General features: G+C 41.9%; 1 protein-coding gene across 1 annotated transcript in view; it reads right to left on the minus strand.

Moving 5' to 3' along the window:
* The window catches only part of ANO2 (anoctamin 2), a 302,892-nt gene that overhangs the window by 120,743 nt on the left and 154,976 nt on the right, over positions 1–27,173 (minus strand). Inside the window, exon 17 of the mRNA XM_019544216.1 lies at positions 20,648–20,731. Coding sequence (XP_019399761.1) covers positions 20,648–20,731 — 84 coding nt within the window. The remainder of the gene's footprint in view (positions 1–20,647; positions 20,732–27,173) is intronic.

A 27,173-nucleotide genomic window follows, 5' to 3' on the forward strand; every position in this document is an offset into this window, starting at 1 on the left:
CCCCCAACTTGCTAGCTTGGAGTCTGCGTCCAGCTCCCCGCTGCAGTCAGTGGAGAATGCTCAAATCGCCAAAACTCTCCAAATCAATTTGGAGAGCTTCAAATCTATTAGGACCTTTTAATTGGTCCCCTGATTTGATTCAGATTTGATGATTCGGCAACTGAATTGAGCCAAATCTCCTCTGAATTGAATCAGCACCCAAATCTTCGCATAACACTAGTTAAATCAGGAAAGCCTCCTGAAAAGAAGATATGTGAGATCAACTGACTGAGTTGGGCTGCATCTACACAAAAGGGGCAACTGATGGGACTAATCAGGGAGTCTTGATATATGTCAGGGAAGAGTTAGGGAGGCTTGACATAGTGATAAGCTATACGTCTACATAGTTTTCCAGTTCTGGACAGGATAACAGAAATATAATAAACAAGTTAAAATTATGTTGTTCTAAGATTGAGGAAGCAAAGGTAATTTAAGTAGTAGATATCCCCTAACATGGAGAATAGGCTTGGCACATGATAAATATCCTGCGTAAGTGTGTGATTAGGTAATGTACTTATGCTACTAAATGCGAGTTAGCTAATGATTGGACTAACAATATATCTACACATACATAAAAGAGGCAGAATTTAGGAAGACTTTGGATTTGTGTATTCTTGTATCTATCCCCTCTGTAAGGCAACCTGATCTCCTGGCAGACAGTGAATAAAGCTAGTCTGGTTATACTCACTATGCACGTTCTAGCAAGTACTAAATGACTGCACAGTCCCCGCCAGTACTGCACAGTGCCGGCAGCGTGTGGTTATTTTTAGACTCACCATACCAACAAACTTTGGTAATGTAGCTCATCACTACAGTGACATAGCGTCAGTGTCACGGTTTGTGCCTACTGATGCTATGTTGCCATAGCTCGTCACTACAGTGATGTAGCATCTCATGTAGACGCGCCCACTGTGTCCGTTCACTTGAACCATGTTGCAGTAGGAGCTGACAGCTTCTTGGGAGCAACAATATGACCTTCCATATTGTACTATTGAATTGGATCCCATTTCTATTACTCTAGTCCTAGAGGTTATCCTGTGTTTACTAAATGATATTCCAAACCTCTTCCATGTTGACAGTGACTCCCAAACACGTGTCATCAGCACATTACACTAGCACCTTCCTATCCTTTGCCAGTCATTGATAAAAATCCTATAGAAGAATATTACCACTACAAATCCTCGATGAATTCCATTGGTTAATTCCTTCCAGTCCAAAAGTTGCTCTTCCACATAACTTGTTGCAGCTTTCTGATTAGCAAGTTCCTTACACACTTAATAATTCTTCTACAAATTCCCATCTTTTCCAGTTTAACTAATCACTTCTTGTGTAGCACTGAATCAAAGTCCAGAAAAGTAAAATCAGCGTCATTTGCCTTCACATGAAAATCAGTTATCTTATCAAAAAAAATATTAGATTAATCTAGCATGAATTCCCCTAGGTAAATCTGTTGCAAGGATCCTGTTTTCATTTACTTCCATGGTTTTAGCTATTCTTTCCTTAAAAATCTGTTCCATAACCAAGCATCTTATTAGGTCTATAGTTACATAGATCACTTTTTCTACCCTTCTAAAATGAAAGTACTACTGGTCATATGGTGCTATCCTGATTTGGAAGATTTATTAAAAATCCTTGCTATGGGACATGCAATTTCATGTGCTTGTTCTTTCAAAATTCTGGGATGATAACTACTTTGTTCCCTTTCTTTAAGCATGCTGATCTCTTTCAGATTGGCTTCCTTCTAAGAAGTGGTTACTTCACATTTCCAGGCCCTCATCTGAAGCCATTAGCCATCCTGCCTTTGTCCCCATGTCCAACATGACTGTATTCATTGAAAAATTAGGCAAAGTACTGGAAGGCCAAAAAAGAAATTTAATCAAACAGATGACAAAACTTGCTCAGAGTTCAATACAGTCAGTATTTGACCCTTAACATGGTTTTGTTTGGTTGCAAAATAGTCTGCTGCCTTTATCCAATTGAATAGTACAAAGAGCATGGAAGGAGTTGCCCAGCCTTCATATTCTGCAAAGCATTCATCAAGCAGAGACTTCTAAGGGTCAACCTCTAAATCTTTCTACTGCTTGGATATATCTACATGTGCACTTTACTGCAGAATAGACTAATTAGCTCTGCATTAAAGCCTCACAATCTACACATGTGCTGATATTAGGGTGCAGTAGATTAATTAACATGGCTGTAAGATAGTACTGTCAGGGCAGTAGACTGTGACAGGGGCTGGTTGGGGCATGAGGGTGCTAAAATACAGGACAGGGGCTGCCTGCTGGCTAGTCCCACACTAGAGCACCCTTGTGCTCCGGCCAGTCCTGACACCACCTGGCACTGCTACCCAGAGCCTGGGGCTGATCCCTTAGGGGCCCATGCCAACCCAGGGCTGCTCCATCCTTGCTCAAATTGCTGTGGTCCCAGGCACACATGTAAACACTGTGCCCAGGAGCAGTTGTTTCCAGTACAAACTGTGCCGGAGTTTATCACTCTGGCTTAATTGCATGTGTAGATGTCCCTTGTGTGTCCAAATATTTCTGAGGAAGACCAAGAAGGGCTTGAACCACTGGTGTTCAAGAAAACACAAAAAGAAAAACCCTGATCTAAAAAAGTGTCCCTGATATTGGAAAGCAAAAGCTCATTTGAACCATCCCCAAATATCTCATTGTAGGTTACTAGTACAGATGACAGTTGGGGCGGGGGGGAATGGTTAGCAGAGGTTTGGCCAGGCCACTGTGAAGAAACAATTTGCTGGGTGGCCCTATCACATTATTTTCTCTGTTAAGAAGGGACCTAGAAACAATCCAACTTATTGCCTTTGTTCTTCCCTATAACTTTTGGCTGGTCTGATCTGCCTGTTCATAAAACCTTTGTTACTCCTTGAAAAGCCAAAATACTCCTAACAGCAGGAAATTTCTGCAAAATGCCAAAGCATCCCATTTCAGCCCAAAGTTCCTCAGGAACACAGCCACCCAGGAGCAAAGATGGCTGGAGCTCACTTACCCCACACCTTGCATATTTAGAAGCAAACATTATAAAACGTGAAAAACAAAACCCCCTCTTCTGGATTTGCTTTGCTCAAGGAACTACTCTTTTGTAGCTAATGAGGTAGCATACCACTTCAAACGACTCTTCAAACCATTATTCATTAATAGTAATTCATTAGACAGCATTTCAGTACTTGGCTTTAAGCACAAACAACAAAAAAAAGGAAAGATGTTGAGTACAGTAGCTGGAAGGGATGATTAAAAGACCTGAAGGTAACATATGCCATCTACTTAAAATGAACACTGAAATAAAAACAATATAAATCCTGTTTTCAGGAATCATCAGACAGACAAATGAGCCTGAAAGAGTATGCTCTAAGTCTAATTTATTCTTGCTGCAAACATTCCCAAGCTGTTTAGGGTAGGTTGCACCCCCAAAGAAGTCCTTTTCATCTGAATGCAGCCCAGCTGAGTTACCCATTCTTTGTAGTGAATTTTGCAAGACGCCTCCTGAGAGGAGCTCTGCAGAAGTCATGGTCCACAGAAAAATAAAGGGAAAGGTGGCTTCTAGCCACTTTTCCAAGTCCTTAGTCTCTGCAAGGAGCCAAAATAACCCCCTGTGTGCATTGCTCTAATTTACAGCAGCCTTGAGAAGGCTGCTGACAGTCTTCAGTTTTAAATGCCACCAGTTGAGGTGCTTGACATTTTTCACAGAACATTATCAAAATGAAATGCTGAGATTTTGAATTTACATCCCAATTGAGGACAAAATCAAATTTTCTGAATGTTCTAAGCTTTCCACAAGAAGGAAATTCCAAATTTCAACTAATCTCTGGCTAGGACCATGTCCTGTCCCTCCACTTCCCACCCTCCAGTCTCTAAAACCCACTTTGGCACAGCCTGTATAACAGAACCTGCAAGGCAGAATAATATACAGCAACTTAGGTCAACCTATAGCTACCTTATTAGAAGCATCTTCTCCCAGGCTTCTGCTATTCTCATTTGCCTCTGTTTATATGAGACCAGAATCAGCTTTGTTCTAATGTTCTCTTGTATAACCTGCCTTATTTGCAGTGGCAATTGTGGTTTACAGCTAAAAGAATATAGATCATGAGGCAATTGTTTTTGAGAATTTGTGATTTCCCAAAGTCTGCAGGACCCAAAATGATGGTGACCTGAGTAGAATAAAACCTTAAATATGGCTTGCATAGCAGGCTGGCTTTGCAGAGGAGTTCCCCACATTAAAAGCCACCTTTGATAATTAAGGATGCAAACTCCATACAGTCTTGGAGGAAAGTGTAAGAGGAATAATGGCTGCTTCCCTTCCACATGCTTCACAGCAAAAGAATAAGAATCTCCATAGCACTCCCTAATATGAACCTTTTAAAGGAAAATACTGGCAGTGTCTGTCTTCAACTATGGCACAGGCAGAGAGATGGTACCAAGTGTTGTGTTCTATACTCCCCCTTTAAAGAGTGAGGAATATATATAAACCAGCACCTTTATCCCGAGAGGCAAAAGGCTCTAAGTGTTGGTGGAATTAATCCCTAAACAGTCAGGAATGGATATGAAGGCATGTTTCTACGGTGGTTGCAGTATGTCCTGGCTGGGACATTCCTAGGCACATCCCACCAACCTACTCCTGTTGACACACTCCAAACCGGGACCATGGTGGAGACCATCTGGACTGTTTCTCTGCAGCTGTTCTTGAGGCCTTATTCTCTGGTGGACATACCTGGAGTGGCTTGGCTTTGTGAAGAGCTCATGCTGTTTTTCCCTTGCAGGGGGATATGACAGTTCCCCACAATCCCTGGGTGCATTCATGCCATCTCTGTCCAGGGCCCTCTGGGGACCACCAATGACATGTGGCACCCCCTACCATCACATAAAGCTGTAATAGCTGGCAAAGACACAGCAGAAACCACAGTATATTCACTGCTGACACTTCTCCTCTCTCAGTCAAGCAAGAGCAGGTCTTCAAGGATTCAAACATGCTCCTTTGCTTCCTTTTTCTGAAACAATTGGGGGTTCTTTTTTAATGAAAAACCTGTTCTCGGAGAGAGCTGTTGGCTGCTACATTCTTTTGAAAACCTATCCATATGTAAAATTAAACTGAACTGAATTTAATTTATCCTCTGGCCTGCTTTCCTGACAGCTGTGATTAGGGAATTATTCCTTGGGCTTGCAGAGAGGTGAGCAGCAGCTTACCCTGACTAACTCAGAGACTTGCTATCAACAAGTGTTCAAATAACACAAAGTCCCATCCTCCCCAACATCTCATCACTTATCAGTCTCCTACTATGGCAGAAACCTGTGTATGCTAGTGAAACTTAGGTTTCTCCTCAATACAAGCCTACAGTCAAGCTTCTTCACTGGCTCTTTCATGACATGCTTTGGCATGTTGTATGGATTCCAAATATTTTTTAGCTCTAGTACATAATCCACAGTGAATCTCAATTCCAGGAGAGGTGAAGGAGATAGCAGAAAATCTAACTTGTGGTCCAGGAGTTTACTCATCAACTAACAGTTGTAGCTAGGGGTGGACAAGTGGGGTACAAACCCCATCACTGATTTAAAGGGGGCACCACACCAGTGGCCCCTAGAGAAGCCATGCCATGGTGCTGCTCCTAGTATGCAGTGAACTTGTAAGCCAGCAGCACCTGCTCAAGCCTGTGCTGTCAGAACAGCAGCCACAGCCAATGTGCAGAGAACTTGAGCTATGGCATGGGCCCACCTTCTTCTTGGCAGTACCACGCACTGGGCGGTAGAGTGCTTGCCTGTGGAGCTGGAGTTGCAGGGTAGGGCAGTTGCGGGGGGGAGGGCTATGAGCAGCGTATCCTGGGATTCTGCATAAAATCGCTTATTTTATCTCTGTGGAGCAGACTGAAGTTACCCTAGCTGGGTAGCATGGCCCCAAGTCAACCCTCACCTGAAGCGGTGTAACTTTAAGATGCTCAGAGAGCACTTAGCACAAGATAATGAGCTTTAATATGCAGATGCTCACGTTTAAGTGCCTTTAGTATGGATCTAAGTGTAATGTATAACATCAGGAGCTGGAAAAAAAACTTGGCAGAGAACAGCTGAGTATCTTTGGGGGTACTCAGGGATGTGCAAGCTGTATTGGGGACAAAGGAACTGCTTAATAACGGGACTCTGGTTGGCTGGTCTTTGCCCCAGTAAATGCCTCTACTGAAGAGACTGTCTCCTCTGCCATTTGAAATTGTGTTGCACTGGGTCACCCCAAGAGGAAGTGAAATCTGTCTCTCAGGAGTGTAACTGGAGGCTAGCTCCTGGAGTCAGGGCCACAGAAAACCAAAGAGGATGAAGGACCACAAAGCTGGGGTCTCAGAGTGGGAGGGAACTCAGACTTTCCCTTGCTATAGAAGCCAAGCCAAGAGACAAGACAAGGCTCCAACAGGCCTGAGAAAGCAAACCTATAACTGTGGCCTTTCCATCAAAAGAGAACACACGTTTTGTCTCTTGATTGTTATGTGATTTGTAAACAAATCAAAACCCCAGTTCAGCCAGTAATTATGTATATGAATTAAATTATGCACATAAAAAAGGATTTATGGGACTGTGATTCCAGTCATCCTTATAGAGTTGAAAGGGAAGAGGTGGCTACATTTATATATGTTCACAAGTGTGTTTATAAAGTGAGAAATCTGAAACCACACAGACAAGGAAATAGTCCTTATCCAGTAAGTAGACAAAAAGGCAATGTGGTAAAAAAAGGTACAAAATTATACCCCTTAAGCTATCAAAGCCATGGACCATAATGCAACCATTCTCAGCACATGATGGACTTGACACCATGAGATAAAACTGAGTATATGTAAATGATTTTGCTGCTGTGATGATGCTTAATGGCATTTTAGCTAAATCTGTTAACTATGCATTATTGTTGGTGTGACTCCCCCTTCCCCCTACTAAAAAAAACCCAACCCAGACTTGCCAACATTTTGCCGTTCTTCCTTCTGCAAAGCTGGCTGATGGTGGGAGGTGGAACGGGGGAATGCAACAATGTTCTCTAGAGGCACAAAAATATGTATAGGTTACAGCTGTTTTATTCATTCCTAATACTATTTATACAACTGTGATTTTTCACAATTCAAGCTGTATTGTTGTTGGCCTTCTGTTAGCTTCCTAAATTGATACTAATGGAGTTCTTTAAGCTTTTCACAGCTATTGTTTTTTTCCTCCCAAGGTTTTGATCGGTTTAATTCTCCCATCCTATCCTTTACTCGCCTGCCTTTAATTTGTATCTTTTCTCCTATTCAATACCTTAATCTGTCCAGCTTGGTAACATTCCATCTCCCTGCTTTTGGCCCACGTAGAGCATTCTGGCCCACTTAATATAATACTATATATGTATCCTTTTATTTTTAAAAATCCAAACCTATTTTTTAAATGAAGCTCAAGGTCTGCTAGATTAGCTTTTCAATCCTAGCCATGCTGGAATTTAGCCAAAAACAGCAATTAGTTTGCTTTTCTTTCTCATGCCACCTGTTTGCAAAAAGCCATTCAGCTCTGTTCCCAGGTCAGTTTTCTTAACTCCAGTTTGCCACTCTGAATCTCCTCTGGATTTTCAGTTCAACACAGAGAAGCTGTAAGGCCAGTAATAGCTATACTGGCTGCTAGCAAACCCAACATGGAACCATAGGTTTATTTGTAAGCAAATTATAAGTTTCATTAAAAGACTGAAAACAATGTCTGAGTTCTCTGATGTTTCAGGCAACCACATTGTATAAGGCCATTCATAAATGTAACAAAAATGATTCTTAACACCAGTTAGATTGCTCCCTATCACTACTCCCATTGGAAGGCTGTTCCAGAACAAGTCATCTCTGATGGTTACAAACCTTCCAGCTAAATTCATTCCTGGATAGTTTATAACCATTTATTTTTATGCCAACATTGTTCATATTTCCCTGTCTCCACAGGAACTGCCTGATACAACCAAGGATCATCTTATTTTTTCATGACATTTATTTTTCCATCTCATTTGTGGCTCATGGTCATCTTGTGATCATTAAATATATACAAGCCTTCTTCCTCGTTGTTTCCAACTGATGAGCATTAGCTTATTGCAGCAATATTTGTTATTATTCCCTAACTGAATGTCGTTGCAGTCTGCATTGCTAGCTTTCATCCTGTTTCTATTATTCCAAACCTCAAGGTTGTCCAATTCTTCCTGTATGATATTCCGAACCTCCTTCATTTTGGCAATACCTCTCATCTTTATGTCATCAGCAAATTTCATTCACCCACACCTATTTTTTTGCACCAAGGTCATTAATCCCCCAAGACTAAAGGTGTGGACCAGATGGAGAAGGTCCAGAGGAGAGCAATGGAAATGCTCAGAGAACTGGAAAACATAACCTTTGAGAAATGACTAAAAGAATTGGGTTTCTTTAGTCTGCAGAAGAAGATTGAGCAGAGACATGGTAACAGTATTCAAATACATAAAAGGTTGCTACAAAGAGGAAGGTAATATATTGTTCTCTAAGTCCACTAGGGATAGGACAGGAAGTAATACGCTTAAATCACAGCAAGACAGACTTAGGTTAGACATCAGGAAAACCTTCCTAACTGTAAGTATAGTTAAGTGCTGGAGTAGATTATTTGGGAACTTGTGGAATCTCCATTATTGGAGGCTTTTAAGAGGAAGTTAGACAAACATCTGTCAAGACGGTTTATGCATAGTTCATCTTGCCTGAGGGCAGGTAGATGGACTAGCTGACCGCTCTGTTTTTTCCAACCCTATTTTTTCTGATTTTAGGGTTCTTTTACAATTGCAGAGCATTTCAAATAAAATACATCTGGAACAGAATGTGTTTACTTTGCTTTGCAGTTTAGCTCCTTAATACCTTGCAACATGACTCCTTACCTGTCAGAATCCTGCCATAAATTTAGCATAGCTTGCTTTTTTTGTATTGGTAAGATTCAAATGTTTCTTCTTCTACTCACCCTTTAAAAACAGTTTCAAGAGTTTTAATTATCTTGCTGTTCAATATAAATTCTTCCAAAAAGGTAAATGTCCCATTGCCTTCCAGAAGTATCACAAATTATCCACTGTTCCCTTTCAGGCAAGTATGACTCTTCTTAACAATCATTTTGTAGAATAAATTATGGTAAATAAAAGCACTGCATTTCCACATTGACTATTATGTGGGAAAATACACAAATCAGTGAGGTATGATTCAACAAATCCACTATCCCCAAAGGACTGATAAGCCTCCTTAGTAACCCACACAACTATCAGACACATGCACCAAGATAACAAACAATAAACAATAAAGGAAAATACTTATGTTCTGTACAAGTTCAAGTACAAAAAGGCTCTTCATGTATACAATGTGTTTGGAAACCATCCAAGCCTGAAATTTACACACCATATCATAACATGAGTTAAACAGAATGGACAAAATTCAGCCCGGATGTGGGATAAGATGATTGACTTCAGTGATGTTACACCAGGGATGAATGTGTTTCAATAATAATAATAAAAAAAGCGTGTTAATGAATACATATATAGGATAGATTCTTAGCTGAGAGGAGAATAATGCAGAGTCGCTATCTTCCCTCTCCCAGCTTTGGGTGAGTTGGTAAGAATTCTGAACTCTTCTGATCCTCAGGGCTGATTAAGGGTCAAACCAGATCCTAACAAAAATTAAAGCAGCCACAGAGGACAGTTTGAAGCTGCATGGGGGATGGAGGAAAGAAGGGTAATTGCCCACTCCCATGCACTTCCCTCTGCAACCTGGACATTTTCCAGTCTCAACATTCCTGTTGTGTCCACAAACATCTGTGAAACCTACAAGCAAGTGTGTATTCCCATCCCCCTTCTTTTGCAGGGCTATAATAAAAGATAATAGCCTTCTATTGCCACTGGTTAATTCCACTCAAGTAGAACATGACTATGTTGCAGATTCCACGTGAGGAATCTCTGTATTTCCAGAGAATGAAATACCAAGAAGGTGAAAGGGAGGTTCAATTTTTAAGTGTTTTAAAAATTCAGGAACCCCAAAACTATATGCAAGGAACACTATGGTTGCAAAGTCAAACCAACAAACATTCAGAAATGGCAGGTTTAAGGTAGCCTGTACAACTTTAATTCACTCTCATTATGATTCCATCTATAACTATCTGATCACATATAGTTTCTTTTTCCATCAGACCCACACCTCAGTAAATACAGATGAACAATGCTCCCTGAATGATCAGGTCAATCTGAATCTGGCTTAAACTTATGATACAGCATGGGTAGGTAGCCCTAAGCCTCATTTAACACTAATATCCACCCAATGAAGAGACTGTAGAAGGGATCCAGCAGAAAAAGCAGCATGTGATCGTAGACTGGCAATGTTCTTTGGATAGATGTAATATCTTTTATTAGATCAACTGAGCAGCTGGAACAAAGTTCTTTTGCAAGCTTTCAGGCACAAGCACCTTTCTTTAGGCATAGGGAGTCTCTGCTGTTGTTCTGAGATCTCCAAGGAATGAACGGAAGATAGAAGTGTGACAGGAGGTCAGTGAGAATGTAAATAGGTGGAAATTAGGTTTTCTTTGACCCCTGGATGTCCAGGGGTTAAAAAAACCTGTGGGAAGAAACCCAACACAACACATGGTCAGGCAGCATACCCTTGCAGCATGGGAATTGGAGGATGGGTCCCTTAGGATTGCTCTTGCTTACACTTGCTTCCTATGACCTCCTGGCATAAAGAACAGCTCCCTGGCCATGCTTTCTTTAATCTTGTTGGTGCATCTTTTCTGTATATATACAACATTAAGAATATGAGGAAACCACACACTGGATTCAAATAACTGTATTAATTATGTACAGGGATTGGCTGCGTGCACACACACGTGCGCGCGCACACACACACACACACACACACTGCTTGCTCCATTCAGTTTTGGTGACTTATACAGTAGGAGAAAAGGAGGCCCAGTAGAGGAGTCTTAAACTATTTAAAGTGACTATTCTGCTCCAGGGCTGTCACCAAACACCCAGTTAATCAAGCTTTATGCTTACATAGTGTGTCTTACCTGATTAAATAGGATAGTGAACTGAACCCTCTCTATTGATTACTAAACCCTAGATCCTGCCACCATTAATATCAATGGCAAAGCTCCCACCAACCATGGTTATAGAGAATGATGCCCTTCTCAGATAACCATCTGGCAATGTAGATGTACCTTATGTGTGAAGAACCATGCTAAAGAGATGCCAAATGGAGTCCCTACCATCTCCTATTAAAGATATGTAGGAAGAGTTTACACATCAATTGGAAAACTCTCAATAAGAAAATATGAACGTCTTTGTGAAGGAGGTCAAACTAGCTTCTCTAGCTCTTTAAACTTCAAGTGTTTGGAATTTCAATCTAGAGGGCTTTAATACCCTAAGGATTTAACGCAAATGCAATTTATTTCTTTAAAAAGGCAGACGGGATCACAATATGCATCAAATAAAAATTTTTTGGCAACCAGTTTAACTGAATGTAGTTTCCACAGCCAATTTATGTAAATTTTATCCCAAATCTGGGCTTCTGTTTTGACCTTGGAGATTAATAGCATGAAATTTGCCCTATAAATATACTCAGCAGAAGGTGAAATATACACTCCAAGATGCAGAATTTTGCCACCAGCAAGCACTGCAAAGGGAAAATACCATTTAGTTTTTCTTAAATGCAAGTATCTGCATTAAACTGAAAGCCCAGTAGATTTCTGGAGATTTGTTTTTCAACCTGAGACTTTGCTATAAGTCTCTAACCTGTTATTACAGTCTCTGGCGGGGTCCAATATAATAGTACGTCATCTACAACAACTGCAGACTTAGGGGCTAATCCTTTATGACTTAGCCAAAATTCCCATCGACTTCAAGGAGTAAAGAACAGAGCTTGTATGAGTGAGTCTTTCCATTTAGTTTAATAGTAAAGAGGTCTGCATTTGTCTTAATGTTGTCACTAAAAGGCTTAGGCTTCAATTCAAGAGATCATGCCTCAGTGCAACCCTATTCAGTGCAACATTTAGGCATGCACTTATATTTAAATTGTACATATAACTCCCAGGTATGTGGTTAAAATTAAGCACACATTTAAGGTCAGCTCCAGAAAGGAATGCTTTCCTAAATGGGAATCCTACTGACTAGCACAAATAATAAGACTAACAAATAATGATCCTGCCTACTCTTATTTAAGTTCAAAGCTCTCTCTGAAACAGTAATTTTTATTTTGGCAGAAGGAAGCTCGTAAGGATTAGATACTGATGCTCTACAACTTGACCCAATTCCAGGCTTTCTAACCTCTGAGGGCTAAATAAAAAGGCATCCATTGAAACTAGTTAAATACCTTGCTGAGATTTAGACATAATAATAAAAACTGATTATACAATGCTGAAGGCTTTGGTTGGTGCTGCACACTTATCAAACTCTAATGGTAATATCCGGGCCCCGTACAAATTTCCTTAGTAAAAAGAAGCAATGGGATCTTCAGCAGTGGAATGGAAGGATCCTAGGGAAAGCCAGGGAACATGAAAACTTTGTCAAATGAAGGACAGTCAAAGAATAAAACTGGATTATGTCAATGCCTGACTGATTCCAATGGTAATACAATAGTGAAACAGGCCAATAAATTGTAAAATGGGTTAATCTGTAAACCAGAAAGAATTGTACCTGACATTTTCAGAAACAGAAGGCCAAAATGCTAGGGCTATGTGAAGCTTCAGTCACTGATTTGATTCAGAGGAGATTCGCCCCAATTCAGTGGCCGAATATCCGAATCCAAACTGAATCAGGAGACCCTTTAATTTCTCTGAATCGAATTGGAGAGATTTGGAGGCATTTGACAATTCAGCCATAGACACAGCTTTATATTTTTGTTCTACATACCTCAAAGTACTAGGTGTGCCTCATGAATGCTGAGATGGTGGGGTGGATGGAGCATTCCACCGGAGCGCACGGTGGGGCGGTCCCCTGAGTGCTCGATGGTGAACCCAGAAGTGGACCAAAAGTACTACCGGTCTACTTCTGGGTCTGCCACAGAGCACACAGGGGACCCCTCCCCCAACCCCCAGCTTGGCAACTGGTGCCTCCTGGGTCTGAAGGGGCACCCAGGGTCCCCCCATGGATGAACACGGAGCTGGGGAGAGACAGAGGAGGAGTCTCCTGTGCATTTAGCAGCAGACCCAGAAGTGGACCAAAAATACTTCTGGTCCACTTCCAGTTCTGCCGCTGAGCATGTGGGGACCGCATTTACACAGTTTATTATTTACAAAACAGTCAACATGTGAATGAGGTTAATAGCAGAATAGGATATCAATAATCTAATTGCCAGGTATCAATGAACTAAAACACTACACATTGAATCAAAGACACCCTCCCTACAGCTCCCCATCTTAAACCTTGAGACTCCAGCTAATTTCATCAGGAGCACACAGCATTAACAAGACATCAACTCTCCTTCACACTGGCAGCACAATAACCATGGCTGGAGCTGCTGCTTCAGAAAATCCTGCTCTCTGTTAGAGCGTGTGTAGGGAAGAGGCACTCTCCTCTGCTCCAGCTGTCTGTGGTATCACTCTTTTTCCTGCCCATGGGTCCCTCTGCCACAGAGAGAACAAAGATACCAGGTTATCTTTTCCTCCTCACTAAGGGCAAGTACACTGCACGGGCAGGCTGCAGAGTGATTCCTTCCCAAGCTCTGTGGTCCAGGGGCTCCTTCCCTTCTCTGAGCCTGCCTGAGTCCCCAGGACTGAGTTTCCTCCCCTCTCCTGCGTCAGGAACCAATCGAATACATGCATATGCTCTTGCTCTGCCTTTGCAGGGATCCTGAACCTTGCTACAAATGTAGCACCAGCTGTTACAGAACCTTTTTGAGGATTCTGATGATTTGTGAGCGTTAGAGCTGATGAAGGGAGTCCTGGCCTTGGAGGCTTTGTAGAGACTAGCTAGGATAGGATGAATGTCTTTGAATCTCAGGCTTCACAGATCCATTGACCCCAGCAGCCAGTGCTTTCAGAACCTCCAAGAAAGCTGAATTCTGGGAAGACTGGCAGGAGTCTCAGGAGGGCTAAGGTGTAGCTAGATGAGAAGGCAAGAACCTTTCCTTGTTTTGTTCTTCTGTCTCCAAACTATTTTGCTTGTGTAATTCTTTTCTCCTACATAATCATTCCTTTTATTGTTTATCTCCTTCCTTATGCTTATTGCTTATGGAAAGAGTAAGATATTCCAGGCTAGCCCTTTTCATGGAGAGAGGGACCTATAATTTCTTTCTCAACCCAATAGAGTGGCCACCTGAGACTGGCAGAGACTCTCTAAACACAGTGGCAAGATCTAGTATAAGAGCAGTGAGCAGAAGCTTGCTGGGGTAAAGAGCTATCCCCAAGACAACCTTTGTCTGTTCCTTGGGCCAAATGGTAGCAGAGAGAAGAGAAACTCAGGGGTTCCTTTGTGACAACACAAAGCAATGAAAAAGGGCAACAAAAGGAATAAGGAAATGTCTTCAGGGGAAAATAACTGTTCTTAGCACAAGTTTTTCACCTATTTATAGATCTTTATTCCTTAAATTTTTGTCATCATCAATATTCTTGGCTAACAATGCAAGGGACAAGCTGAAAGGAAAAGGGTAATGTTTACATAGCCCCTTTCTACCTCAAATACTGTAAAAGGAAAGCCATTTTAATAACAAGGTGATGAAAAAGAGAGAGATTTTGGAAGCCCTTAACCAATTTAAGAAATACTGGGCCAATAATGAATTTTCTAAGTAATAAAGCTAAAGCAATAAAGGTAATCAGACTTATCAACTGCGTTCCTTTAAATTAATGACAAGCCAACTATGGGTGTAGTGTTGAATCTCCTTCAATTCAAATTAGCTAGACAAATTCTTATAACCAATTTTATATCTTGTGTTTTACTAGATCAGGAGTAGGCAATGTTCTTTGGCTGGAGGCTTATCAGCCCAACCACCCACCCACCCCACATAGCTAAGCCCACAAAAGGTGCGGCGCTCCTGGCAAGGGGCAGTACCAGCCCCATCCTGGTAGGGGGCTGGGCCGCAGCTTGGCTCGGAGTGGGTGGGAATCAGCTGGGCTTAGCTGTAAGCCCTGCTGCAAGCAGCCTGGGCTCCGTGGTTGGCAGTTTTTACCAGAGTCTGGGATGGCTGCAGCTGGGAGGCTGCAAACAGCTGCTCCGGGCTCTGGCATCAGTTCCATACCAGCAGGTGCATGCACACATTAGAGTGGACAGTGGGGATAGGGCCTGAGGCAACACGGCCCTCCCGCTGTCCACTCTGAGATACATGTGCAGTCACTGCCAGCATGGAGCTGATGCCAGGGCTATGGAGCCTGCTGCAGCTGCCCAGAGCCCAGGCTGGCTACAAACAGCTGCATCAGGCTCCAGAGCCCACTCATCAGCTCTGTGGCAGCAGTGGGGGAGAGGCCGGGGTTGTGCTGCCTCAGTCCCCTCACCCACCATCTGCTGTGAGGCGCATGTGCACCCGCCGGTATGGAGCTAATGCCGGAGCTCGGAGAAGATGTTTGGAGCCTCCTGGCTGCAACCAGCCGAGGCTCTGGGTAGCTGCTGCCTACCACGGAGCCCGGTTTGCTTGCAGCAGGGCTTGCAGCCACCCAGCCGCTTGCTGGGAGCAGCCCGGGCTTCATGGCTGGCAGCAGCTGCCTAGAGCCCAGGCTGGTGGTGGCGTGCTGAGCAAAATGGCTTCACGTGCCATGCTTGGCACACATGCCGAGGGTTGCTGACCCCTGTACTAGATAGTTGTAGTTAGGTTATAAAAGCCTTTAAGATGATTCCTTTATTTAATTAAACTTAATAAGGACATCCTGATAAAAAATTAATGGAACTAAGTCCTCAAGGCTCACCTTTCTTCTGGTCTGTTGGGAACTTTACCTCTCTGGAAGGACTGAGTTAAATGAAAGAAAGGATTGACTAAACAGGAGAAATCATGCTGGCACTTTTGCAATGCATAAAAAGCATTACTACTATTCAATTTCCTTTCTTTTTCCATGATATTTGAATACATCTTGTAATTTCAGTATATATCATCCCATCTTTAAAATATCAGTTCATTCCAATTAACACCTGAACAAACTGTTTTATTTCAAGACTTCATTATGCCACTTGCACATTTGAAAGGATGTAAAAACAAGAGGGAACACCAGATTTTACTATTCCCGGCTTGTTCCAGGCACACAACCCAAGAAACAAGCCTTTATTCATTATAAAATTTTCCTGGAGAAAGACATGGAAGTAGCTATTTGCTATCTTGCAAAATGGGCGAGATACAATGCACCATCATAATTTTGTTTGCCAGATCAGCTAACTCCAAAAAGGAAACAGGGTCTGATCCTTCTCTCCCTGAAATGAATGAGAGAACTTCCAGTGGCTTCAATGGGAGTTGGAGCTACATAAGTATTTGCGGGAACAGGGCCTAATTTCATTTCCTGACACTAGTACATTTAAGTGGAAAAGGTCAGTACTGCACGTATACAGAGACAAGCTTATCACTGAGAGATTAGAAGTGTCCACAATTTTTTATTTAATACTACACAAATATAATGATCTCAGCATAAACTATTGCATATAAAGTTTTAACCCCACTTCAGATGTTGTAATTTATTAAACAAGAACCTCAACTGTAGTATATGGAAAACAGCAAAGAAATGATCACTTGTTTTGCTCTTTTGCTATGACAAATCCATCTGTTCTCTATATGTTACTCTCTTAGGAGAGACATATGCCTGTGTGAACACACACACACCTATACATATATTTGCCATCCACCTTCTCCACTTCACCAAAGGGAAAATTTTCTGCTGATTGAATAGACAGCTATGTAAAAGTTGGCATAGTAAACATTTACTTATACAGGCCTATCTGAAGTCAACTACAAATATCAATTTAAATGGCTTTGTTGAAATAAAGTTTTCAGAATTAGCCCCCTGGAGTTTGTTATTATTTTTTAAGTGCATGTAATTATTCTTAATGACTACCTTTTTTGTTGTGCTGTTTGCTTGCTGCTTAACCTGAGGCATTTAACATAAACACTGTAACTTCTTTAACTTTAGATGAGTTTTCTTTTCAAACAATTGCACCTTAGGGTAATGTTCTATTACTAAATTCACACCAGTCTCTTAGAAAGTACTCTCTGACCTCACAATTTCTTTCCCATTTTCAATAGAATTTATAAAATATTTATTAAAATTGCTTGAACCATGCAGTGTGCTGTAGACTGAAGTCCTTTTCTTTGCTCATTATGGTAGATTAAATAGTGTAACAAGTCTTTGTATACAAGCTATTTTCTATAGCACGAGCCCCATTGGGCAATTAACACATTACATCTACAATGCTTTACATCACTCACCTTAATAAGGTTGATATGGAATTTGTTGTTTGGGTAGAGTGACTCATAATGTTTACTAGTGAAATGCCTGATGCACAAACTTGCCATATTCAGAAAAATCAGCAAAAACTACATCTTGGAAAAAGAGCTCTGTATATAGGCATCTTCAGATTATACTTCACAGGGGTTGTTACCCAAGTTAATTTTCTCCTGCAGTACACTACAAACCCCTAAATCACACAAGTACCCCCATTACTTTTGGTGAGCCTTTGTATGGGAGTAAGGTGAGCAGAAATTTCACCACATACAAAACTTTGACTTTAAAAGCTTTGTTTAAATACATTAAAATTATATTCACATGAACAGAGGAATTAATATGTTGGAAATAAACCCATAATCTTATAAAGACCTCTCATGTTCTGAACCAGGGGTTTCCCAATATCCTGTTCCTTGATATCATCTCTATCCCAACAAGACACAACTGTTGAGCCAGAGACTTCACAAAAACCCCTGGCTTCACATCAGATAAGCAAACTAGAAACTCTGGCCACTGAGACCAAAGAATAGCAAGCATGAGGTGCTGACCACTGACATCATAGAGGCATGTCTTCACATCAAAGCAGCCAGCTGAAGTTGTTGAGTGAGCGACTTTCTAGAGGCCAATGCCTGTACATTAGATTATGAATGAAATATAAGAGAAAGAGGCCTCACAGAAGCTTGGGTATTCACATAAGACCAAGAAGCTGAAGGTACTGATCCAATAATTTTAGGGAGGCCTCTACCTTGCAAGAAGTCCAGCAAACAAGATGGGCCATGCTAGTAATTTGACAAACCCCTAAACCCTGGCTTCTGCCCACATAACTGGAAGTCCTGAGGCAGAGACCTCACAGAAACCTGAGCCCTGACATCAGTCCCTCACACAAACACTGCTGAGTTAATGACTTCACAACGTGCTCCTCCTCAGGAGGAGAAAAACATGTAAGATTAATTTTTAAAATCTATAAAAAATATATAAAATATTTACGCTGCATAAGAAAGATAAATCTCTCAGGCTCAGTTTCTCAGGACCTTCCAAAGCTAAATGTATGTGCAGAATATCCCCTTTCTGTTGATTTAATCTTTTCTTGTTATGGAACATTACAAGATATCATAGCATAAAGCCATCATTTACTTGGCACTGCAAAATGCACACTCTGTCTCATAAAATTTGGCTTTGATAGGGAGAAAAAGCCATTTTACATTAAATGAGAAGAAAGGATGGGGGCAAAAGGATTACATGAAGTAAGAGAGTGACTGTCTGAAAACAATTCTGAGGTTTGGGACATTTGGGGTGGTCCACACAGTGCAGGATTTGCAGACAGTCACGGTAGCCAAATGAGCAGGATGATGAAGAACAGCCCTGTAAACAGTATTTATCCAGGTTAACTTATCTTCCACTTTTCAGCTGTGGAACATCACACTAACACAGCTCTACTGCTTCTGGTACCCAAACTGGTTCCTCAGAGAAAACCCAGGGACCTCTGTATGGTTCTTTATTGCAGTCTAGGCAGACCCTAATTCACTTAGGTGCTCTTCCGATTTTTAATCCTTGGGGCATAATTTAAAAATGGCTAGAATTTATTTTCTTTATGTTCTGAAATTAAAACACCAATCAGAGATCCAAGGGCATTTGTACATGTGATGGGGTTTAGTCCGCAAGGTTTTATTCTATGCTCCCTAAATTGAAACAGCAGGTTTTTACCTGAAACCCACTGTTTCAATTTTTCCGTCACATTATGACGAGGGGCCTGTTCCTTTTTTCTCTTTTTTTTGTTTGAGTCAGAGCCTGCCTGCAGTAGAGGGGCAAACTGCCAGCGGCCCAAGAGGCCCCTGAGCTGAAGCGAGCCCCAGTCCTTCCCTCTGTGACAGTGGTGCCCCCCGGAGCTTCCTGGGCCCGATTCCTGGCCCAATTCTTTTATATTACATTTAAAGGAATTCTTCCTCTTTGTGTACTTTTGGGTCTTTAAATTGCTTCTCAGACTCTGATCTATACTCTAGCCATAATTAATTTGTTTCTCTTACAGTAATTTAATTTCTAATCAAGGATACTAATGGGATATCCATGCCCTATTTAAACTGGCTAATTACATTGCTCAGCTTCAACAAAAATGGAATATTTTGCAGCATCAATCATGCACTTATTACTAATTTTCGCTCACTTTTAACAAGAGAGAGCTGCACAGCAGCTCCTCTCTTCATCTTTTACAGTGTTTAATTTCTCACTTGGGATACCTAAAGAATTGTTCCATGCCCAATAGAAGAGCTCTCTGGACTTCTGTTTCTGAGCTCCTGTCTGGCAAACCTCCCTGTTCACATTGGGTCAGATCCAATGTCCACTGAAGTCATTGGGAGCTTTTCCACTGACTCCAGAGAGCATTAGGGCAGGCCCATCAAGTGGCAGGTAGCTTTATTAAGCTGGCTCGCTCATGGGCTATGCTTCAAAACCTTAATAGTGATCCATAGGAAAAAGGGATGGTTAAATTCTTGTCTATGATTCAAAATCAAATAGTTTTCGGCAGCCTTGAATTCTGGAGTTATCTCCAGTTGGAACACTGTTTCCTTTCAACACATAAACATGGTAAAGAGTCTCCTTCATCATTGAAATTGGACATGTTTCTGAATACCTTGACTTAGCTGTCACATATGGCACACAAAATGTAAGTTATGTTTTAGCCAGAACCAATGCAGAGAATCTATAGAGACTTATGACTGCCCAAGAAATAGACCTCAATCAGACTTTTACAAGAAGGGAATGGGAATAAGTTCTTGAGTCAGGGAAAACTATGCACACCTTATAATTTAAACAATATGATACATTTATGTATTTTCTTCCATTTATAAGATGCTGCTATCACTGTCTAGATGTATTTATTATAAAACCACTAGCACAGTATGCCAGTCAGCCAGTTACCTGACGTTAATGAAATTACTAAACCAAGGATACTTCAACATTTGTGAAAGTGTCAAACCCCAGATAATTATTTTCACTGTTCATGCACTGTTCTCCTCGTTAGACCCTGCACTCCCAGTCCACTGTCCTGGAGGACAGGACACAGAACAAGCATAAAGGTAGTTCTAAGAACCTTGCTCAGATTCAGCAAGAGGCAAGTAACATCAATGAGACAGCTTTACAAAATGATCAGTGGAGATATAATGATACAGATATTCATAAGATACAGACCAAATGCAAGTGAAAAGTGGAAGCAAATATATGCATCTTACCTCACTTATGCTATCATCTGAATTTTTTTCATTTTTGAGTTTTTTCTGTAGCAGTTTGGTTTCATATTCTGGTCTGGGGTGTTCCTGAAACAAGTCAAAGCAAAACCTGGTTATGGCCAGAAATATTTTAAAAGATGATCCCTTAAAGTAAATCCAAACACCACAAATACATCAAGACACAATTTGTCATCAGTCAGAGAACCATGAAACACAATCAATACACAGTCACAATATTTGAAGATCAAAACACTGGCAGAACACTCAACATTTTATCTACATGGAAACATCAGTCAAACCTTCATATAGTCCTTGATGCATATTTGATGGTGAAAAGGGAGAAAGAACATGTTAAAAATATTATCCGTAAAGTTACCTACTACAAAGAAACCACATTCTGCACAAGATAAACAATTTGCTATATGGCAAGGAAGCAATTAAAAAATGCTTTGAAAGCATAACCTAGATCAATAGCCCTCAACTGCCCCAATCTTCCCATTGTCCACTACATGTACAATCTTTTGTGGGTTGCAGAGGGTTCTGAGATTTGGTTTATGGGACAATTTCTTCAAATTTTTTTTTCAGCCTCTTCTCAGAAGTCATGTCCCCGAGCCCCTCAAAGCATTTTTGTTGCCCTCCACTGGACTCTCTCCAATTTTTCCATATCCTTTCTGTAGTGGGGGGCCCAAAACTGAACACAGTACTTCATATGTGGCCTCACCACTGCTCAGGAGAGAGAAATAATCACTTCCCTTGACCTGCTGGCAACACACCTACCAATGCAGCCCAGTATGCCATTAGCCTTCTTTGGAACAAGGGCAAACTGTTGGCTCATATTCAGCTTATGGACCACTGTAACCCCCAGGTCCTTTCCTGCAGAGGTGCTATCCAGCCAGTCAGCCCCCAGCCTGTACTGGTGCATGGGATTGTTCCGTCCTAAGTGCAGAACTTTGCACTTGTCCTTGTTGAACCTCATGAAATTTCTTTAGGGCTAATCCTCAAATTTGTCTAAGTCATTCTGAATCCGAGCCCTACCCTCCAGTGTATCTACTAAGACTGAGCAAAATTTTTCCAGGTGTTTCATTTCAACACTTTTTCGACTCACTTCAAGCTCAAAACAGTGAAATCAAAACTAAATGACAGGCTTCGAAACAGTCTCAAAACAAAATGAGAGCACTCGAAACTTTTTGAAAGTTTCAAGTTTCAAAGCTGGGCTTGCTTTTAGGGAAACAAAAAGAAAAGAGAGGGAGGAGGAAGGACTGCTCTGATATTGACGGTGTAGCTGGCCAATAACTGATCCATCCCTGAGGTCCCTTCCAATCCCAGTGCTCTGGGGGAGGGACAAAAAAACAGCTGTGCCTTACACACACACACACACCCCCCCCACACGAGTTTTGCTTGTTAGCAGCTTGAGGTGTAGGTTCCCAGAAACCCCTGCACCTATCTCCTTGAAAGCTGGCAGGCTTCATGGCCTCAGCAGGGGCTACCCTCCCTGGTGTTTTCCTTTGAATCAGGCAAGAAATGACAAAGTTATAGGCAGTTTTGTGATTCCCCATTGTAGGCTATGGGTGAAACATCGAAACAGCAAAACAATTTTGATTAAACAAAACAGAACAGTGGTATCAAAACTAAACAAAACTTGAAATGAAACACTATCCCATCAAAATAGTCAGCCCTACTACTTCTCCCAGCTTGGTGTCATCTCCAACCTTGCTGAGGGTACACTTTGTGCCATCTTCCAGGTCATTGATGAAGGCATTAAACAAAACCAGCCCCAGGACAGACCCCTGGGGCACTCTACTTGATACTGACTGCCAACTAAACGTTGATCCATTGATTTCTAGCTGCTGAGCCCAATGCTCCAGCCAGTTTTCTATCCACCTTACAGTCCATTCATCCAGTCCGCACTTCCTTAGCTTGCCTACAAGAATATTGTGAGAGACCATATCAAAAGCCTTGCTAAAATCAATTTATACCACATCCATGGGTCTCTCCACATCCACAGAGCCAATCATCTCATCACAAAAGGCAATCGAGTTGGTCAGGCATGACTTGCCCGTGGTGAATCCATGCTGACTGCTCCTAATCACCTTCTTCTCCTCCAAGTACTTAGAAATGGATTCCTTGAGGATCTGCTCCATGATTTTTCCATGGACTGAGTAGTTCCCCGGATTCTCCTTTTTTCCTTTCTTAAACATGGGCACTATGTTAGCCCTTTTCAATCATCCAGGACCTTCCTCATTGCCATGAGTTTTCAGAAATGATGGCTAGTGACTCTGCAATCTCATCAGCCAACTCCATCAGCACCCTTAGGTGCATCACATCTGGCCCCATGGATTTGTATATGCCCAATTTTTCTAAACAGTCCCTAACCTATTCTTTCACCACTATTGGCTGCTCACCTTCTCCCCAAATTGTGCTCCTTGGTGCAGTAGTATGGGAGCTGACCTTGCCTGTGAAGACTGAGGTGAAAAAGGCATTGAGCACTTAAGCCTTTTCTGCATCATCTGTCACAAGGTTTCCTCCTTCATTCAGTTAGGGTCCCATGCTTTCACTGATCCTCCTCTTGCTACCAATATACTTGTAGAAACCCTTCTTGTTACCCTTCATATCCCTTGCTAGCTGCAACTCCAGTTGCACTTTTGCCTTCCTGATTTGGCTTTATATTCTCACAAACATGCACCTCTCATCACAAAACCTAGCAAGAAACTAATCATGTTTTTAGTCATTGTTTTAATACTAATTGCTTGCTTTTGGCAAAAGGGTGCATGAAGGTGATAGTGGTCATCCTCATGAAAGTGCAAGGAGAGATAGAACACTGTAGAACCATAGAAAATCAGGGCTAGAAGAGCTCTAATGAGGCTATCTAGTTCAAGCTCCTGATCAAGACAGGGTCATCCTTGTCTAAACCATCTCACTGAATGCTTCTTTGAGCATTGCCACAGCAAGCCATACAGGAACAGCCACACTTGGTTCTACCTACTGTTCTGTTTTTATCACTCATTAATGACATTTCCAAGTCATAGTTTTCTTAAATGATACAACACTTGTTGCACAGGCAAGTGACTACACATTTTCATTTTCAGTTATATTAAATTAATGTTGTCACACCTTCTTGGACTCTGTGACTGTGTCTGTGTCTATGGCTGATATGCAGAAGATATCTGCCTTCAGCTGCTCAGAAAATCTATAGCTAAAACAACAGAAATCTGCGCTTTGGAGTAAGTGGTCATGACCAAGGATTATCCCAGAACTTTTAGTTTGGGTGCTAGAAATGGCAATAGGCATGCAGTGTATTAAAGAACTTTATGCCAAGAGACTGGAAGTGGCCTACTGGGCCACTGAGTACAGTCTCCTGTGGTCAAAGGTAATCATTAACCAAAGGAATCCCCTGAAACACTACCTCAAACCTTTATCCATACCAACAAGGCACAATATCTGAAGCATTGAGAACATCCAATGCAGGTGAGTCCAGGGTAGACAAGAGCACAATAACTATCCTGCCACTGTGGCAAAAGAAAAGTAGTTGATTATTACACACTCAGAAGATGTTCAAAAAATACCATGCACATACTACAAAGGAAGGCAAAAATCCCTATATGCCGATCTGGGTTAGGGAGGAATTCTTTTCTGCCCCTAAATTTGTTGATCGGTACAATGTTAAACAGAAAAGCAACAGGCTATAGCTAGGAACCTCTGCATTTTCTATAACTACTCAGCAAATCAGCACATCCTAATCAAAAGATTTCACTGTGGTGTATGCCCCACTGCCTCAAAGGAAGTAAAAAAGATACCTCCAGAAGTCAGTAACATTCATGATGGGGGGAAAAAAACTCCTTCCTGGTCCCAAGTGGAAACCAGCAAAGCCTAACACTTGACATTATCAGATGCTTTCCAACCTGGAGACCACAAACATGCGACTCCACATCTCACACACTGACTGGTGGGGGCAGAACTCCCTGTCCTATCATATCATCCTTTCCAAAAACATGTCCAGTTTAATCTCAAAGAGGTGCAGGTTCCTTGCCTCACACCACTTGGCTTGGAAGACCATTTCAAAACTTGACTCCTCTGATGATAAGAAACCTTCTTTGAATGTGGCAACTTTTTCCATGCTTCTAAATTCTTCCATCTTTTAGAGCAATAGAATTGTTAGCAAATACAGCTGGGACAATCCCTCTAGAGCTCGACAGTAAAGCTTGCTTTGCTTTTTATTCACCAGATCTCATCCAGGCCCACCTCCAGCAGCAGGACAAGCAGTGACAGTATTAACTGCCATGGGTGCCTGAGCTGCTGTGTTGGTTTAGGAAGCTGCAGGAATTAACACTGCTGTTGACTGCACCACTGCCACCAAAACATATCTCCAACAAAGCTCCATACCAGGGGTGGACAATTGTTTGGGCCTGCAGGCAACATAGGAAGTTTTATTAAGGTGTCACAGGCCAGGTCAGCACCCACTTTCTCACTGCAACTACTCACTAAAACTCCCTATGTAGCATGTGGACATGGGCAGGTTGGGAGCCATGTTCAGGAGCAGGAGGAGCAAGTGAGGCCAAGGTCATAGGGTGGGGTCACAGGGTGGTGACAGCATGGGGCTGGGGCCTGGGGAAGAGCTGCAATCTGCTCCCACATGCCCCTGTGATAAGCACAGATTCTGCAGGTAGGAGCATACAGGGAACACATCATGGCTCTGCCCCAGACAGGACCCTACCCTGTCACTCCTCCAAGATCCCTGCCCTAACCTTGGACATAACTCCTCACCTGTACGGCTGCACACTCTGCCTGCACAGCTCCCAAACAGTTTCTATGGAGACTCCGGGATCCTGGGGTCATGACAGTGTGGGATCAAAGCTGGGGCAGATCCACAACGTGCTCAGCACCTGTCCCTGCCCACAGAACCAGGACTCTGCCTCAGCACCAATCATAGCCTCTTACTGTCACCGGCCAAAAACCCTGGGGACTCCATGGAGACCAGTCGGGAGCCACGCGAACAGAGTGCATCCACCTGGCAGAGATCCCTGCCCACACATTTCCCAGAAGAAAGGATCAACTAAACCTAAACAATTCTTGATAGATGTTGATCAAACTTGTTCTCCAGAACCTCCAGTGATTGAATTTCCACAGCCTCCCTAGGTGATCTATTCTAGTGTGTGGCAGTTGTACAGTTCTCCCTAATGCCTAACCTAAATCCTTCTTGTTGCTATTTAAGACCATTACTTATATCCCCCTGCTTTACATATGACACATTAGGGTGTTCTTGAGGTGTGAGGGCAATATGCCTTGTAGCTGTGTGACAGAGTTTTTTGTGTGGTTTTCAGAATAGGTTAGAGATGGGGTAATATGGGGTGGTTTGGATAGGAATGATCCTGCCTTGAGCAGTGGTCTGGACTAAGTGACATCCTGAGGCCCCTTCCATTCCAGTTTCCTACGATTCTAAGTTTAAAGGGGAAAGGATAAGGACAAAAAAAAAGAGATCAATGATGGAAAGTATGGAGATGAAACTTGTTTCAAGAGAAATGTTAGCAAATAAGCTTTTGAGGCGTCTGGCACCCCTTATCAAGCCGACTAAACATTCTTTCTTCTAAATAAGGCAACTTGGAATATCTGGGACAGGAGGCCAGAGCCATTGCCAAAATTTTTGTTAAATGGAAGACAGGGAGAGGAACAAATGAGAACAGGAGTAAACAATTATGCTGAAATCAAGACAAAAACCCAGAGATCGCGAAGGTCCTTTTCATTTTGTATATGCCTTTTGTTAATTTTGGGGCAAGCTTTGTTCAATTTTGCTATTAAATCAGTTGTCAAGGTAAAAGATTCTGGTGTCCTTGTGTCTTCAAGTTGTGGATCCACACCTGGACTGGAAACTTCTCTCATATATTTTTATAGACTCTGTTGAGGCTGATAGATTGGGAGAAATATATTCTTTTCAAGCGTATGTTACATGAAACAGTGCATAAGTGCTATAGATTTTGGGAAGTTTGAGCCTCATTCTGATTTTTTCTATAATCATACAAATGAGGAATAGTGCTACACTTCAGAGTAAAAACAAGTGCAATTCAGAATTAAGTTCTTTGTCTGAAAATGGGAAGAACTTTTACAGTTCAGATAATAAGCTAGAAATAGCTATGATGACTTGAGGAAGGCCAAATGTCCATGTAGGGATAACTATTAATCCTATGATGCTGGCAGTGTGCCAATACAGCTGCCAAATGCTTATTGAAAACCATGTGAGCCAAGGTACTGTGAGGCCAAATGAAAGCTCAGAGTGGAAAATAAGAGTTCCCATCCCTGAGAACAAAGAGACAAATCCTGGAATTTTACTCAGGCAAAACTCCCATTGACATAGTGGGATTTTTCTCTGAGAAAGGACACCAGGATTCTTGCCCCAAATAGGTCAGTAGCTGACAGTAGTGAAAGAACAGGTTGGGGAATATATAGAAAAGCTGGATGTGTACAAGTCCATGGAGGCCAGGCACAATGCACTTGAGGGTGCTGAGGGAGTTGGCAGATGTGATTGCCAAACCACTGG

The sequence above is a fragment of the Crocodylus porosus genome, unplaced genomic scaffold (assembly GCF_001723895.1).
Source record: "Crocodylus porosus isolate Cpor-Errol unplaced genomic scaffold, CroPor_comp1, whole genome shotgun sequence".
NCBI classification, from domain to species: domain Eukaryota; kingdom Metazoa; phylum Chordata; order Crocodylia; family Crocodylidae; genus Crocodylus; species Crocodylus porosus.